We start from the raw sequence: 18720 nt of genomic DNA on the forward strand, positions 1-18720 counted from the left end.
AACTTAATTTTTTCCAATGGGAAGAGGGTCATGTGACACATCAAAGTTATTGAGAATTTCATAAGAAAAACAATGGTGTGCTTGGTTTTAACGTAACTTTATTCTTTCATTAGTTATTTACAAGTTTCTCTTTGTTTACAGCCATTGACATGTCGCAGATGTTAACACGTGAGGAGAGGATAGAATTTGTGTTGATGTGTGGTGAATGCAGTACCCAGGTCATTACAGCAGATTTCAATGCAAGACACCCTACGCAAGAAAACTGTCCCCATTTCCCTGTTTTTCCTCATCACTGAACATAATGTTCTGTGTAAAATGAGGGTCCTATTCCAATTTTTGTTTTGCCCATTCTGCAAATTCAGCACGCCAATCTGGGTCAACCTCACTGAGATGCTGCAGCAGCTGGATTTTGTAAGTAGCTAATAACCGCCGAAGGGATGTTTGACTGATGCCAAGTCGGCGAGCTGAATTTGCAGAATGGGCAAAACAAAAATTGGAACAGGACTCTTAGTTTACACTTAAGTTCAGGGATGAGGCAAACATTTTCGGGTGGGCCATTTATATGGATACACCTAAATAACATGGGAATGGTGACAGTTTTCTTGCATAGGGTGTCTTGCATTGAAATCTGCTGCAATGACCTGGGTACTGCATTCATCAGACATCAACACAATTTCTATCAGTTCCTCACGTGTTAATCTCTGTGACATGTCAATAGCGAAACTTGTAAATAACTAATGAAAGAATAAAGAAGTTAGGTTAAAACCAAGCACACTATTTTTTTCTAATTAAATTCTCAATAAGTTTGATGTGTCACATGACCCTCTTCCCATTGGAAAAAATAAAGTTGGACCCAATATGACCGACTTCAAAATGGCCGCCATGGTCACCACCCATCTTGAAAAGTTTTTCCCGTCCCATATACTAATGTGCCACAAGCAGGAAGTTGATATCACCAAGCATACCCATTTTATTTAGGTGTATCCATATACATGTCCCACCCTGTAGATTGTTTTGGAGAATTAACTCCATAGTCTTAGGACATATTCTGTCCTTGTCAACACAATTTCTGTCTTGGTCCTGTGATTAATAATTTTGCTGGATCAGTCAGCACATAGCACCGGGGAATTGTATCATTACATTTTTAAGGTTTATATGAAAACTTTTAAAACATGAAGCTACACAACACAATGCGGCCTTTTGTGCCCTGGATAAATAATAATTTGAAATATTTGATTTGCCTACTGCTGCTAAAGTTCTATTAATGACATTTTCCAATGGTAATATCTTGCAAAACGAAGGTACCAAGAACACAAATTGAAACATTCATAAAAGCCTGTGAGACTTCTATCATTCTATCTATCTATCTATCTATCTATCTATCTATCTATCTATCTATCTATCTATCTATCTATCTTTTATAAGAAAAAAGGGGCACCCAAAAATGGAAAACTAGGAAAAAGTCCTGTGAAACTGTCAATGGGCCATAAAGGCAACACTTTGGCTCCACAGAGTCTTTCTCAAGCATCAAGTAATTTTTTTTTTTTTAATTTTTATATTATCTGGTTTTTGGCCTACAAATAGTGGGCTAGCACCCATCCTTTTCTCTGAAGCCGGTGCTGAATCATTTTGTTTTAATCTATCTATCTATCTATTATCTATTGATCTATTTATCTATTAATCTTTTTGTCTTGCATCTATCTATTATCTATCATCTATCTATTATCTATCTTCTATCTATTATCCATCTATCTATTATCTATCTATCAATATAAAAAGCCAGCAGCACTCCAAAATATGTACCTTAAAAACCTATATGGTGTGGCAAATTTTCGGTTATGTCGAACCTTTCTCGAGCCCTTGAGGTGTTGCCACACCATATGGGCTAATAAAGATCATTTATTTAAAATTTTTTGGAGTGCTGCCTGCTTTTTATTTTCTATTATCATTACAAACGAATATGTTTGGGGGGGCCTTGCACTCATGATTAATTTAATTAATTTAATTCCAACAAACATTTAAATATGATGTTCATATTTTTACACTACTTAAATTGGATTATTTTCCAGCTTACTAATATTTGTGAGATTTTATTTTTTTGTTTTAGTTCTTTATTTTAGGTTTTCCCAATGACCACTTGACATCAAACAGCATATATGCGTTCTTATAAGTATGATTTTGTTTTAAAAAAACAACAAAGTACATTGTTGAAACATTGAGGCTACTTTTCCATGTTTAGCTTTTGGTGAGTTTTTGATGTTGTAAAGTTTGTGCATCATTAAGTAAAATAGTTTACTTGCACTTATTCAAAGATATGCAGCGTAAGAAACTCACCAAAAATTCATCTTGGAAACACAGTTTAATACCTCTGCCTTTTCAAGCAAAAATTTCTACTTTCATTATATATTTTTTAATGTAGTATTAGTTAGTACAATAAATATGTATTGACATTTTCAGGTTTCATATACTTTCAGTGCAAGGAGTGCAAGGATCATACAGCTTTGCAGCATAGAGTTTTCTTGTGTCCTTTTTTATTTTTTTCTATTCCTAGTTTTAGCTTTAAAAACTAAATTAAAAATAGTTCTTAACCCTAAACAATCAAGATAAGTAAAAAAAAATACATTCTTTTTAACTAGCAATAATAGAACATTATCATTACTTTTACTACTTCTGCTACTACTATGACAACTTTGACAACTATCACTTATCACTTATTTATCATAATTTAAATAAATTACCATAATACATTATTGTTAACTATGTAAATTCTATTCTAAAATGTATAGTTATACTGTTAAAGTTAAAAGAAAATACAAAGAGTATATACATTATACAAACCGGTCCTGTTTTAAAATATGGTCACAATGTTGACCGAAAGGAGATTAAAAATATTCCAAGGTAAAAAGGTTAGAAATGCTTCCATTCTCCCATCTAATTTTCTTTTTTTTATCAATAAAGAGCTCCAGTTATGCAGAGTTTTAGAACACGAATATAAGTCCGGAACACAAGCATGTTTATGTCATCTTAGGCAATTCTAGATTTTTTCTTTTCTAGTGCTATTGCTTATGGAATGAAAAAAAGCACCTAATCTCTAAGAATGTGCAGATATTCTTAACTCAAAAATTAGAGCCAAAATAAAAGTTTAGTAACTATGAGATATTGACATGTTATGCTTTGTCCACAATAGATTCTATCACAACCTCCTGACAAAATGACAATTTGTCATATATATTGTTTGTCTTAGCAAAAAACAATATAGCTGAACTTACTATTGTCCTTTTTTTTATCCCTGAGGAAGTCACATGATCGTGGAGTAACGCGTGGGGTCCATGACTCTCTCTTCTTCACAGGTCCACATTGTGAGTGATACATTGGTAGTATGGATGTTCATTTTCCTATTTTGAACTGTGCCATTAGATTAGTTATGCCATAATATGTTATTTCTAATATGCTACTGCCTTATTAATTTGACATATTCACAATGCACTTCTATGTATAATAATGACAATGTCTTGTTCTAGCTTGATTATTTTCTTGATGAATAAACTATCTATATATAACATTGTCTGTTTTGTGCCTTTCAGAAGTATCATTACAATTATAGTATTTATATACCTGTACCTATTTCCTGTGATAGATTGTTTTGCACCTCTAGCCTGTTCTATTTTGACATGGCTACTGTGCTCTGCTGCCTAACAATTATATACTTTGTTTTCCTTTTTAAGTGTTTTTATATACCGTAATCTGTGCATGTCTTTGGTGCCAATAAAGATAATTTTTTTTCTAAAAAAGTACAGATATCTTATTGCTCATTTTTCTATTATGGGTGTATGGAGCTTAATAGATAAAGTTCCTCTTTCTGTTCATTTATTTAGGTTTTTTTTAGCTTATGGCACAACCTCCTGCATTATTATTATTACTGTGGTGCAAAACTAGTATAGTGGGATACAACACAGTCCCCCACATAATAACCATCAAAGTACTTGCATATTACGGTATAATGGGACTAAATGAGGACCATATAGGACACAACTGCATAATATATGAGAGACACACTAGAGAAACCACAGTCAAAAAGTCCAATGTACAAACCATAACAAACTTTATTTAGATAAAAAACATTACAAAGATGGAAAAAAGGTATTGAATGACAGCGAGAAACAATCACCGTGCATACCCACAGCATGAAAAATGGGACGGGGAGGCAGCCCTATATCACAGAACCCATATTATATGTAGATAACCCTGCATAGTACGTATAACAATACAGAGTGCAAATAGATAAGCACCAAACAGTTCCTACATCTGTAATCAGGGGCACTAAGTCCCAACACATGTAAAATCATAAGAACCGCTGGAATAAACATATGCATACCGTGTAAGATGATAAAAATTGGATGAATGGACGCACCACCCCCGTTCCCCCCCGACGCGCGTTTCGGCAGATGCCTTTCTCAAGGGGTGGTACGTCCGTTCATCCCATTTTTATCATCTTACACGGTATGTATATGTTTATTCCAGCAGTTCTTATGATTTTACATATGTTGGGACTTAGTGCCCCTGATTACAGATGTAGGAACTGTTTGGTGCTTATCTATTTACACTCTGTATTGTTATACGTACTATGCAGGGTTATCTACATATAATATGGGTTCTGTGATATAGGGCTGCCTCCCCCGTCCCATTTTTCGTGCTGTGGGTATGCACGGTGATTGTTTCTCGCTGTCATTCAATTCCTTTTTTCCATCTTTGTAATGTTTTTTATCTAAATAAAGTTTGTTATGGTTTGTACATTGGACTTTTTGACTGTGGTTTCTCTAGTGTGTCTCTTATTACTGTGGTGGCAGTTCATTGCAGTTCTCTAACTTTTTCAAAATGGCTGTCATGAAACAAAAATAAATAAATTTCAATATCTCAAGAAAAATACATAATTATCACTGATTGCTTACAGTTATATTTTGGATACTAATATATGGCCAGTTTTATCTCTTGATCATATGTGTACTATGGGAAATATTAGATTTTCTTCTGACAATTAAAAATTAACTTATCAGCAGTTTACTTTGGTATCTTAACAATCGTTAAATTAGTTGTTTAATCCCATATAATGGCTAAGAGTCCAATACACAGTTACAATGCAAATGACATGATTGATTAATAATAACTGAAATTCTTAGTTGATCTTTTTGTTCAAGAGGGGAAGAAGCTATATCTAGAAAAAAAAACATTACTAAAAGCAGGTATATTTTTACATTGTAATTTTGCAATATTTTAAAAAAGTAGAAAAAAATTTGTGGCATTCTGAAATTAATTTCAAATAAATGCATTCTTTAAAAAAAAAATATTTTTTTCCAGACTACAAAAAAATTCATCAGAGAGCAAATTTAAAATAAAGAAAGATGAAAGTAAAATTTACTAAATTTGTTATCAAACCTAATTATGGGATATGGTCAGTATTTTTAAACAATCTTGATAGTTTGGCTGCATCCCAAAATATATATGTTGATGCTTTTGAAAATAATATGCCAATGTTTTACCTGCACAATAAGCATTTTGATTATTTTAGATTATCCCAGGCGTTTAAAGAAAATATAAGAAAAATTAAGAGAATAGTCATTAAATAAGATATTCAGCATAATTCAAAAAGGAAGAAAACATGTTAACATTTCTTCCTGAACAGAACTTGATGAAAAATCAACCATAAATAAATTCATTTTTATGGCCATTGTCAATGATTGTATTGTCATTTCATGCTATGACATATTTGGATCAATTTTTGGTGTTAGATTGTTTGTTTAATTTACTTTTTAGCTTCTTTAACCCCTTTTAATTCCTGGGGGTGAGTTTTAACTATAAAAATAATTTATATATTTTTTTAAATATATTTTTCGAAATGGGTTGATTTAAAGGAAAAACAAATTTGGTACTTTTAGCCATGATATGACAAACATAAGTGACCATGGCCTTAATCAATGGCTTTCAAAGGGTCACAAATAAAATAGTATAGATACCTCTATGAGTAACACCTGCAAGTTCTTTAGCTCTTTCTATCTGTACAGAATTTCTTGGCCGTCTTCGTAAGCTTTGGGTTTGTGCTGCTGGTGAAGACTGTAGGTCCATGGTTATGCTTGATTCCAAATCATGTTCAATGGCTTGGACCAGGATTTCTTCAGTAAGTCTTTTGTTTGGGGTTGCAGTTAAACAGGATACAGTAACATCAGGAGAAGTGAGAGCAAGTGTTACAACACCAGGAGTAGCCTCAATTTGCTCCTCCAACTCAGCAGTGGAAGTGGTTTTGCTGAAACCTGTGGGACACATAGTGGCACTGGATGCTAACTTTTTCTTTTGAATTTTGCATTTTTCTGAATTCTTTTAATTTTTCGATTTAGAAATTGTCTCAAATTAATTCTTAATGAAGATAGATGACATGAACACATAAAGACAGTTTTATCCACATTAGTTCAAAAGTATATGATAAATTGAGAAAATGTTACGTCTGTCTCTGAATACATTCTATCCATATCTATTACTGCTAATAATTACATATCTTGCTAGGAAGGCTGCTAGGCAAGGTGTATGAGCTTAATTATTCTGCAAAATCATGTGTGTAATTTAAGGAGAGTACTGGCGAAAGGTAAATGTAAATATATTTCTGAATTTAAAGATAATACATAGTCATATGTACCTAGGGAATATATCTTAAGCAATATCATACATGAACAGAATAATTTACATAATTATTTACATGGTTAAGTTACAACATCCCACATTTCACATCTAACCATTATATACTTCAGCTGTCCTAAAAAAATATAAACCCTTACATTGTTTTTAGATTTCCAAATCTTGTACAAACATATCTAAAGGTACCGTCACACTCAGCAACTTTGCAAAAAGAACGATCCTGCATCCTGAATAGCGATCTCATTGTGTTTGACATGCAGCAGCGATCTGGATCCCGCTGTGCCATCGCTGGTCGGAGCTAGAAGTCCAGAACTTTATTTTGTCACCAGGTCGGCGTGTATCGTCATGTTTGACATCAAAAGCAATGACGCCAGCAACAAGCATAGGGCCCCTAGATGTGTGTCGGATCGGTACACTCCGGCTGTTTGACATGGAGCTAACAACCAGCGAGAACGATAAGTGAGTCGCCGTTACGTCACTGGATCGCTCCTGCATCGTTCTGAAGTTGCTGTGTTTGACGTCTCTACAGCGACCTAAAGAGCGATGCTCCAGCGATCCAGTTTAGGTCGGCTTGTTGTCTATATCGCTGCAGCGTCGCTGAGTGTGACGGTACCTTAAGGCATTTGTACTGAAAACCTTTCTATGTTATTGGCTAAAGGAAAGTTGGTGTTGGGACCAGATAAGAGATAGGCAGAGTCTGATAACTTTGTCTTGTATTCTAAAGCCCCTATCTTAGCACAAAGATTTTTCATCCCTGGCTGTTACCCTTGTTCGCCAAGTTAAAGATACAGGAGAGCCCTGTTACAGATCAGTTACAGCAACGTTTCTAGCTCACAAATAACTTTTGTCCACACTCCACTAAATAGCAATTATAGCTGAATATTATTTTTTAGGCTCCTCCTACAAAATATCATTTGAATAATCATGGCTAATAAAATATGGATGGTAAATAAACTATCATACCTCATGTCCCGTAACATATATTTTTTTGGTTTCCAATGACACTTAAATTAATATGGTAGCTACAAAACATTAACATAATTTTTCTATTTAACTTTCAAAAAAGTTTGTAGAGACAAAAGATCAATTCTTTACTTCCGCAAGGTAATCAGGGCTAGAATATACTGCAGCTGCAAAGTATTCTAAAAAGTAAAGCAAAAATTTTTAATACTATTGTAAAATTAATTATTCTGCAGCAACAGTAAGGAGGCATTACTTATTATTCTCCTTTCTCTGAAGTTCTCGATTAGAGTCAACAAAACATGCAATTGTGCTTCAACCTTCTGTCTTGTGACAACTACGCTTGCGAATTTGTTCTCATGAAGAAAGACAACACAGCTATACACAGAAATCTAGAATGTCATTGCTACAAAATAAATACAGTAGTTCTTGAATCGACATAAATATGTATGCTATGTGTCTATGTGTGGCCACCCTATTGTTGTGATAGTAATTGCAGCCAGTGAAGAATTTGGTCTTTTTGCATTGACTTTGTTTCTTGAGAACTTGAGTTCTCAACCAAATTCAAACAAAGGTAAATATATTAGCATTTATATACTCTTCTTTATTCCATTTCTTCATGTTAAAAAAACTTACATTTTCATCCTGATTCATCTACCTTTAGATATATACCCAAAGGGTAAACTGGACAAAATTAAGTTAAAGTTTAATAATTTGATAAAATAGACACCAGTAAGATGAAGCACAACAATTTATCAAGCTTTATTCAAGTGTTGTTCATTTATGAACATTTCAAAAGACTTCCAGCAACTGAAAACTATATAATAGTAATTTAATACTAATAACCTAACTATGGCAACATTATTGCAATTGTATTGTAATTTAAAGTTCAGAGAAATCTATCATTTTGGTAGGATCAGTTGGAGGATTCAATATTAGAGATGAGCAAATCTCCCAAAATTTGATTCATGCAGATTCAATTAATCTAATGGGTCCCCAAACAGCTGTTCTTTTTATTATATCTCTAGGTCTTCTTGTGGGTGTCAAAATTGTTGACTAGGTCACATCACATGGCATTAAACACAAGCTATTAACGTATGTTGCATCCCAAGTTAGAGTGTGGCTTAGTCAACAGCAGTGACTACAAGGAGACCAAGAGGGACAAGAAACACTTTTCACTCTTTAGTGATAATTGAGCACAGGGAAAAATGTAATAACAGAAATGTATCACTATTTTACGACTTAAGAAATGCCTGCTTGGGGATCCTGCTCAAATATCAAATATCTCATTTTTTTATTATTATATTTTTATTATGAATTTTGAAGACGTTTATAGAGAAGTATTTTTGAAGGCTTAATTTTTTTTGCAATCATTCAGGATGGACACCTAGCAGTTTAATGTTTTCTGACATTTTCCTATGGTTTGACTCAATTCTTTGAATAAAAAAAGCAAATTTTACATATAAGGGAATGTTTCCTTATCTAACATTTGGAAAAGCCCACCACTGACTCTATATCTCATATGGTACTTGTCCATTGATCCATTAACACATGCCTGATGAAGGGTTCTATACCTGAAATGTTGCACTATTTACTCCTGCAGCTATTGCTGTATGAATAATAGATACTAGGGTTGAGCAAAATGGATCGGACAATTTCAAAAGTCGACGACTTTTGGCAAAGTCGGGTTTCATGAAACCCGACCCGATCCTAGTGTGGGATCGGCCATGCGGTCGGCGATCTTCGCACCAAAGTCGGGTTTCTTTTTATATATATATATATATATATATATACACATATATATATATATATACACATATATATATATATATATATATATATATATTTCATTGAGACACATATATATATATACATTTATATTTACTTCAGCGCGATATAGCAGAAAAGCCAGTAATTAAATTGCCGGCTTTTCATTTCTCCTTCCTAAACCCGACATGATATGAGACATGGTTTACATACAGTAAACCATGTCATATTCCCATTTTTTTGCATATTCCACACTACTAATTTTAGTAGTGTGTATGTGCAAAATTTGGGCGCTCTAGCTATTATATTTAAGGGTTAAATCGTGGAAAAAATTGGCGTGGGCTCCTGCACAATTTTCTCCGCCAGAATGGTGAAGCCAGTGACTGAGGGCAGATATTAATAGCCTGGAGAGGGTCCACCGTTATTGCCCCCCCTGGCTAAAAACATCTGCCCCCAGCCACACAAGAAAAGGCACATCTGCAAGATGCGCCTATTCTGGCACTTGGCCACTCTCTTCCAAATTCCCGTGTAGCGGTGGGATATGGGGTAATGAAGGGTTAATGTCACCTTGCTATTGTAAGGTGACATTAAGCCAGATTAATAATGGAGAGGTGTCAATTATGACACCTCTCCATTATTAATCCAATTGTATGAAATGGTTAAAAAAGCACACACACATTATTACAAAGTCTTTTAATGAAATAAAGACACAGGTTGTTGTAATATTTTATTAGACTCTTAATCCACCTGAAGACCCTCACTCTGTAACAAAGGAAAAATAAAAAAACAACAATATCCCATACCTTCCGATGATCTGTCATGTCCCACGCTGTAAATCCATCTGAAGGGGTTAAATAATTTTACACCCAGGAGCTCTGCTAATGCAGCTGTGCTCGTGGCTGTAAAACCCCAGCAAATGAATGGAAACTAGGTCAATAACCTGTAGGTACCTTCATTTGCGGTGACGCGCCCTCTGCTGGATGTCCTCATATGACCTTGAGCGTGGGAAAATATCCAGAAAAGTTCCCATGCTCGAGTTCATATGAGGACATCTAGCAGAGGGTGCATCACCGCGAATGAAGGTAACTACAGGTCATTGACCTAGTTTCCAATCATTCGCTGGGGTTTTACAGGCACGAGCACAGCTGCATTATAACAGAGCTCCTGCCTGTAAAATAATTTAACCCCTTCAGATGGATTTACATTGTGGGACATATCGACGGAAGGTATGAGATATTGTTGGTTTATTATTTTTAATTTGTTACAGGTCGAGGGTCTTCAGGTGGATTGAGAGTGGAATAAAATATTACAACAACCTGTGTGTTTATTTCATTAAAATACTATGCTATATTGTGTGTGTGTTTTTTTAACCATTTCATGCTAATGGATTAATAATGGATAGGTGTCATAATTGACGCCTCTCCATTATTAATCTGGCTTAATGTCACCTTACAATAGAAAGGTGACATTAACCCTTCATTACCCCATATCCCACCACTACACGGGAGTGGGAAGAGAGTGGCCAAGTGCCAGAATAGGCGCATCTTCCAGATGTGCCTTTTCTGGGGTGGCTGGGGGCAGATGTTTTTAGCCAGGGGGACCAATAACCGTTGACCCTCTCCAGGCTTTTAATATCTGCCCTCAGTCACTGGCTTTACTACTCTGGCGGAGAAAATTGCGTGGGAGCGCCAATTTTTTCCGCGATTTAACCCATAAATTTAATAGCTACAGGCTTTACCACTCTGGCAGAGAAAATTGCGCGGGAGCCCATGCCAATTTTTTCCATGATTTAACCCTTAACCCCTTTACCCCCAAGGATAGTTTGCACGTTAATGACCAGGCCAATTTTTACAATTCTGACCACTGTCCCTTTATGAGGTTATAACTCTGGAACGCTTCAACGGATCCCAGTGATTCTGATATTGTTTTCTCGTGACATATTGTGCTTCATGATAGTGGTAAAATTTCTTTGATATTACCTGCATTTATTTGTGAAAAAAACGGAAATTTGGCGAAAATTTTGAACATTTTGCAATTTTCCAACTTTGAATTTTTATGCAATTAAATCACAGAGATATGTCACACAAAATACTTAATAAGTAACATTTCCCACATGTCTACTTTACAATTACAATTTTGGAAACAACATTTTTTTTGTTAGGGAGTTATAAGGATTAAAAGTTGACCAGCAATTTCCCATTTTTACAACACCATTTTTTTAGGGACCACATCTCATTTGAAGTCATTTTGAGGGGTCTATATGATAGAAAATACCCAAGTGTGACACCATTCTAAAAGCTGCACCCCTCAAGGTGCTCAAAACCACATTCAAGAAGTTTATTAACCCTTCAGGTGTTTCACAGGAATTTTTGGAATGTTTAAATAAAAATGAACATTTAACTTTTTTTCACAAAAAAATTATTCAGCTCCAATTTGTTTTATTTTACCAAGGGTAACAGGAGAAAATGGACCCTAAATATTGCTGAACAATTTGTCCTGAGTATGCTGATACCCCACATGTGGGGGTAAACCACTGTTTAGGTGCATGGCAGAGCTCGGAAGCGAAGGAGCGCCATTTGACTTTTCAATGCAAAATTGACTGGAATTGAGATGGGACTCCATGTTACGTTTGGAGAGCCACTGATGTGCCTGAACATTGAAACCCCCACAAGTGACACCATTTTGGAAAGTAGACCCCCTAAGGAACTTATCTAGAGGTGTGGTGAGCACTTTGACCCACTAAGTGCTTCACAGAAGTTTATAATGCAGAACCGTAAAAATAAAAAAATCTTTTTTTTTCACAAAAATTATCTTTTCGCCATCAATTTTTTATTTTCCCAAGGGTAAGAAAAGAAATTGGACCACAAATGTTGTTGTACAATTTGTCCTGAGTACGCTGATACCCCATATGTGGGGGTAAACCACTGTTTGGGCACATGGGAGAGCTCGGAAGGGAAGGAGCGCCGTTTGACTTTTCAAGGCAAAATTGACAGGAATTGAGATGGGACTCCATGTTGCGTTTGGAGAGCCATTGATGTGCCTAAACATTGAAACCCCCCACAAGTAACACCATTTTGGAAAGTAGTCCCCCTAAGGAACTTATCTAGATCTGTGGTGAGCACTTTGACCCACCAAGGGCTTCACAGAAGTTTATAATGCAGAGCCGTAAAAATAAAACAAAATTTTTTCCCACAAAAATTATTTTTTAGCCCCCAGTTTTGTATTTTCCCGAGGGTAACATGAGAAATTGGACCCCAAAAGTTGTTGTCCAATTTATCCTGAGTACGCTGATACCCCATATGTGGGGGGAACCACCATTTGGGTGCATAGGAGGGCTCGGAAGGGAAGGAGCATTATCTGGAATGCAGACTTAGATGGATTGGTCTGCAGGCGTCACATTGCGTTTGCAGAGCCCCTAATGTACCTAAACAGTAGAAACTCCCAATAAGTGACCCCATATTGGAAACTAGACCCCCCAAGGAACTTATCTAGATGTGTTGTGAGAACTTTGAGCCCCCAAGTGTTTCACTACAGGGTATAACGCAGAGCCGTGAAAATAAAAATAAAAATTTCCCCCCCAAAATTATTTTTTAGCCCACAGTTTTGTATTTTCCCAAGGGTAACAGGAGAAATTGGACCAAATCAGTTGTTGTCCCATTTGTCCTGAGTATGCTGATACCCCATATGTGGTGGGGAACCACCATTTGGACGCATGAGAGGGCTCGGAAGGGAAGGAGCGCCATTTAGAATGCAGACTTAGATGGAATGGTCTGCAGGCATCACATTGTGTTTGCAGAGCCTCTAACGTACCTAAACAGTAGAAACACCCCACAAGTGACCCCATATTGGAAACTAGACCCCCCAAGGAACTTATCTAGATGTGTTGTGAAAACTTTGAGCCCCCAAGTGTTTCAGTACAGTTTAGAGCGCAGAGCCGTGAAAATAAAAAATCTTTTTTTTCCCACAAAAATTATTTTTTAGCCCCCAGTTTTGTATTTTCCCAAGGGTAACAGGAGAAATTGGACCCCAAAAGTTGTTTTCCAATTTGTCCTGAGTACATTGATACCCCATATATTGGGGTAGACCCCTGTTTGGGCACACGGGAGAGCTCGGAAGGGAAGGAGCACTGTTTTACTTTTTCAATGCAGAATTGGCTGGCATTGAGATCGGATGCCATGTTGCGTTTGGAGAGCCCCTGATGTGCCTAAACAGTGGAAACCCCCCAATTACAGCTGAAACCCTAATCCAAACACACCCCTAACCCTAATCCCAATGGTAACCCTAACCACACCTCTAACCCAGACACACCCCTAACCCTAATCCCAACCCTATTCCCAACCGTAAATGTAATCCAAACCCTAACCGTAACTTTAGCCCCAACCCTAACTTTAACCCCAACCCTAACTGTAGCCTTAACCCTAGCCCCAACCCTAACCCTAGCCCTAACCCTAACCCTAGCACTAACCCTAACCCTAACCCTAGCCCTAAGCCTAACCCTAGCCCTAACCCTAACCCTAACCCTAGTCCTAACCCTAACCCTAATGGGAAAATGGAAATAAATACATTTTTTTAATTTTTTAATTTTTCCCTAACTAACAGGTTGATGAAGGGGGGTTTGATTTACTTTTATAGTGTGTTTTTAGCGGCTTTTTATGATTGGCATCCGTCACACACTGAAAGACGCTTTTAATTGCAAATATTATTTTTTGCATTACCAAATTTTGAGAGCTCTAATTTTTCTATATTTGAGTCCACAGAGTCATGTGAGGTCTTGTTTTTTGCGGGACGAGTTGACGTTTTTATTGGTAACATGATTGGGCACGTGACATTTTTTGATCGCTTTTTATACCGATTTTTGTGAGGCAGAATGACCCAAAACCAGCTATTCATGAATTTCTTTTGGGGGAGGCGTTTATACTGTTCCGCGTTTGGTAAAATTGATAAAGCAGTTTTAATCTTCGGGTCAGTACGTTTACAGCGATACCTCATTTACATCATTTTTTATGTTTTGGTGCTTTTAAACGATAAAAACAATTTTAGAGAAAAAATAATTATTTTTGCATCGCTTTATTCTGAGGACTATAACTTTTTTATTTTTTTGCTGATGATGCTGTATGGCGGCTCGTTTTTTGCGGGACAAGAAGACGTTTTCAGTGGTATCATGGTTATTTATATCTGTCTTTTTGATCGCGTGTTATTCCACTTTTTGTTTGGCGGTATGATAAAGCGCTGTTTTTTGCTTCGTTTTTTTCCTTACGGTCTTTACTGAAGGGGTTAACTAGTGGGACAGTTTTATAGGTTGGGTCGTTACGGACGCGGTGATACTAAATACGTATACTTTTATTGTTTTTTTTTTATTTAGATAAAGAAATGTATTTATGGGAGTAATATTTTTTTTTTTTCATTATTTAGGATTTTTTTTTTTTTTTACACATGTGGATAATTTTTTTTAAACTTTTTTACTTTGTCCCAGGGGGGACATCACAGATCGCTGATCTGACAGTTTGCACAGCACTCTGTCAGATCAGCGATCTGACTTAGAGCAGTGCAGGGTTACCAAGCGCCTGCTCTGAGCAGGCACTTGGTAAGCCACCTCCCTCCCTGCAGGACTCGGATGCCGTGGCCATTTTGGATCTGGCCTGCTGCAGGGATGGGAGGTAAGAGACCCTCGCAGCAATGCGATCACATCGCGTTGCTGCGGGGGTCTCAGGGAAGCACGCAGGGAGTCCCCACCCTGTGCGATGCTTCCCTGTACCGTCGACACACCGCGATCATGTTTGATCATGGTGTGCTGGGGTTAATGTGCTGGGGGCAGTCCATGACTGCTCCTGGCACATAGTGCCGGATGTCAGCTGCGATAGGCAGCTGACACCCGGCCGCAATCGTCTGCGCTCCCCCCGTGAGCGCGGCCGATCGCGCTGTACGTACTATTCCGTCTGTGGGAATTAAGGCCCACCCCACATGGACGGAATAGTACGTCCAATGGCGGAAAGGGGTTAAATTTAATAGCTACAGCGCCCAAATTTTGCACATACACACTACTAACATTAGTGGTGTGTAATATGCAAAAAAAATGGAAATATGATTTCCCATTGACTTGCATTGGGTTTCGTGTTTTAGCCGATCCCCCGACCCCGACTTTTCAAGATAATCGGCTGATTTCACTCGACTCGACTTTTGAGAAAGTCGGGTTTCACGAAACCCGACTCGACCTCAAAAAAGGAAAAGTCACTCAACCCTAATAGATACTAAAAATTACAAATTACGGTAAACTTTTGAAGCATTCTTCTGTGACTCTTATTGTTCAGTTCCTCCCTTGACTCATTACTACTTAAAATATTTTCTGTTCTCTTCTGTAAGCCATGACAAGGATATTAAAAAGAACAAATTACATCTTATGATACTTTTACATATAAAATTGTGTTTATTTTTTAAAATCTGCTAATAAAAATAAAATATAAAATCAAAACTTTTACTTTTTACAAACAGCCCTTTTGTGGAAGGCAATAGGGCAAATTTTCTAAAACAAGAAAAAGCACATTGAATACAACAATTATAGTCACTGAAATATTTTGATCTCAACATACATGATTAAGTTTTATAATTTATTTTATTTGCTTATTTAGATATTTTTAAGATCGCACATGCTTTATCGGTGGAGTGCTCATTTTATCACATTATTTCATTTTAATTTGTTTAGTGTTAGGACTGGCGGAATGCACCAAGTTTAAGATGTAATGGTATTAGGTGCGTTCGCAGTCCGAGGTCCACCGTGCAGGTGAAAACCCTGCTGCTAGTAGAGACGGACGATATGGCGGTACAATGTGAATACACACATGGGTTAACTTCACCCTGTGTGAAGCGCAGAGAAAGGGCACGGCGCCGCACTGGCGGTCACAGCAATTGGACGCTGTAATGTGTGTAACGTGCTGATGGCTAAGTCGGGCGCTAGATAGCAATCATCCACCTTCTGCGAGCAGTCATACAATAGGGAGGGGATTTTAAAGAACGACTTTCACTCACACACACACACATTTACAAAAGTCAATACTAGCGCATGGCCGTGCGGCCATGCGAGCCTTAAATAGCTGCAGCACACTTAGGACCTTCAGAGAAGGACCAATGGAGTTGCTGCAGTACCTGAGCATGTGACCCCAGATCTCCACTGAGAGATCTTGCCCTGGGCATGCTCAGAGTGCAAAGCAGGACTTAGTCCTAGAACCTACAAGGACGTTCCAAGAAGGACCAATGACCTAGCTGCAGTTTCTGATCATGTGACTCTCGATCTCCACTGAGAGATCTTACTCTGGGCATGCTCAGAACGTGAAAAGCAGGACTTAGTCCCAGAAGCGTCTGCTTGCCGCTGCCCAGCACTGACTTCAATGGCAGAAGCAGGAAATGCAGAAGTAACTCTTAGCACAGAGTCAGACTGAACGAGACACTGGGATCGCCGTCTCCACTGAGCAGGTTCCAATGCGGCCAGAGAAGAATGGGAGACCACAGCGGAGATGGCTCAAGATTCCCCCTGTGCAGAGGCAGGAACTCAACCCCTAACAGAATGTTAGAATTTGTAAATAGGTGAATATTTTTTTGTAGAAAAAATGTATTGAGGAACGTGAACACATTAAGTATCGTGTCTTTTCTTACGTGCAGCTTTGTTACAAAAACTGGAGCATTCTCTAGTACAAGCAAAGTGAATAAGACTCCTGAAATTTCTTGCACAGGTTTGAAGAAGTTTCAAATCTGCAGCATGTAAAATCTTTCAGTGTCTTTGCAGTGTTTTTAACTCATTCCTACGCATGGGGAAAAATGCAAATAAAATACGTATATAAAATACAAGAAGAAAATGTGTCAAATATGCATGTATGTGTTTTTCCTGCCAATTGACCCTTAGACTGTTGCATATTTATATATTGAAGCACCTAATATTTCCTTTTTCCTACCTGTACAGTATATGAACAACATTTACACACTAAAATCAAGAACGTGTGACATTTTCAAAGCAACTATACGGGCGTATTCTTTATTCATCTTTTAAAACTCAACAAAGATTTAGATTTTATCAGTTACAAGTCCAGATTACAAATATTGCACAGCAAATGAAATATTTCTTTAGGGAAATGTCGTTCTTGAAGTCAAATGAGTCCAATTTTTTTCATGAGCTTTAAAGATGATTTTTTATCTTTGCCTTTGAGCCCCCAATCTGGTTTTGTTATACATTGTAAATTCTCTGTTTGCAAGCAAATGAACTTTGATAGCAATTTACATAGGCGGTGATAAATAATGGTATAAATACTATCTTTACTTGTAGCAAAGCTATCAATCACAGCTCTGATTATACATTTTTTCAAATATAAAATATTTCTCTAGAGAAGATAATTGTATTTCAATATATAGATAATTACATCTATATGACAACATTTTAATAATAAATTATATTCTTGAAGCATTGTAATAAAATAATAACATGTTTCTACAACAATCAATTCTGATAGAATTCTAATATGTAAATGTTGTTCAATTGTATTTTAGAATAAAAAACACTAGGACATTTTTATCACTGTTTGGAAATTTTTGGTAAAAATTAAAATTTTCCATTAAAATTACGGTATATAAAATATGATTTTAGTTGAGTTTAAGGAAATATATGGATATTTGTAGTTACATAGTTATGTCAAATTTATTTTTTCTCAATCAATTATACATTATCTATTGATTGATAATTTATAACCTACTATGCTATTTGTTGCAAAGAAAGGATCTGGCCCTTATTCATATCTTGGTCTTAGAGATGAGCAAATATATTCAAGTGGAAATGAATTGTGCTCAAATGTCACAAATAGGGTTGAGCGAAACGGGTCGAAATTTTTCAAAAGTCGCCGACTTTTGGCAAAGTCGGGTTTCATGAAACCCGACCCGACCCCAGTGTGGGGTCGGCCATGAAGTCGGCGATCTTTTGAATCTGGAATCGGAATTCCGATACCGATTCCCGATATGTTTAAGATATCGGGAATTGGTATCGGAATTCAGATTAAAGTGTAAAATAAAGAATTAAAATAAAAAATATTGCAATACTTACCCTCTGACGCGCCCTGGTACTAACCGGCAGCCTTCCTCCTTCGAATCCGCGCTTCTAGGACCTTGCCGTGACGTCGCGGTGACGTCGCGGCTTGTGATTGGCCGCGCGAGCGGTCACATGGGCGGCCGCGCGGCCAATCACAAGCCGCGACGTCACCGTGACGTCACCGCAAGGTCCTGGAAGGCTGATTCTAAGGAAGGAAGGTTCCCGGTTAGTACCAGGGCGCGTCA

At 37.0% G+C, this 18720-nt stretch overlaps 1 protein-coding gene across 1 annotated transcript in view; it reads right to left on the reverse strand.

Moving 5' to 3' along the window:
• CSMD3 (CUB and Sushi multiple domains 3) overlaps window positions 1-18720 on the reverse strand; it is a 2093798-nt gene that overhangs the window by 1158126 nt on the left and 916952 nt on the right. The window contains exon 7 of the mRNA XM_069731799.1: window positions 6012-6305. Coding sequence (XP_069587900.1) covers window positions 6012-6305 — 294 coding nt within the window. The remainder of the gene's footprint in view (window positions 1-6011; window positions 6306-18720) is intronic.

The sequence above is a fragment of the Ranitomeya imitator genome, chromosome 6 (genome assembly GCF_032444005.1).
Source record: "Ranitomeya imitator isolate aRanImi1 chromosome 6, aRanImi1.pri, whole genome shotgun sequence".
NCBI classification, from domain to species: domain Eukaryota; kingdom Metazoa; phylum Chordata; class Amphibia; order Anura; family Dendrobatidae; genus Ranitomeya; species Ranitomeya imitator.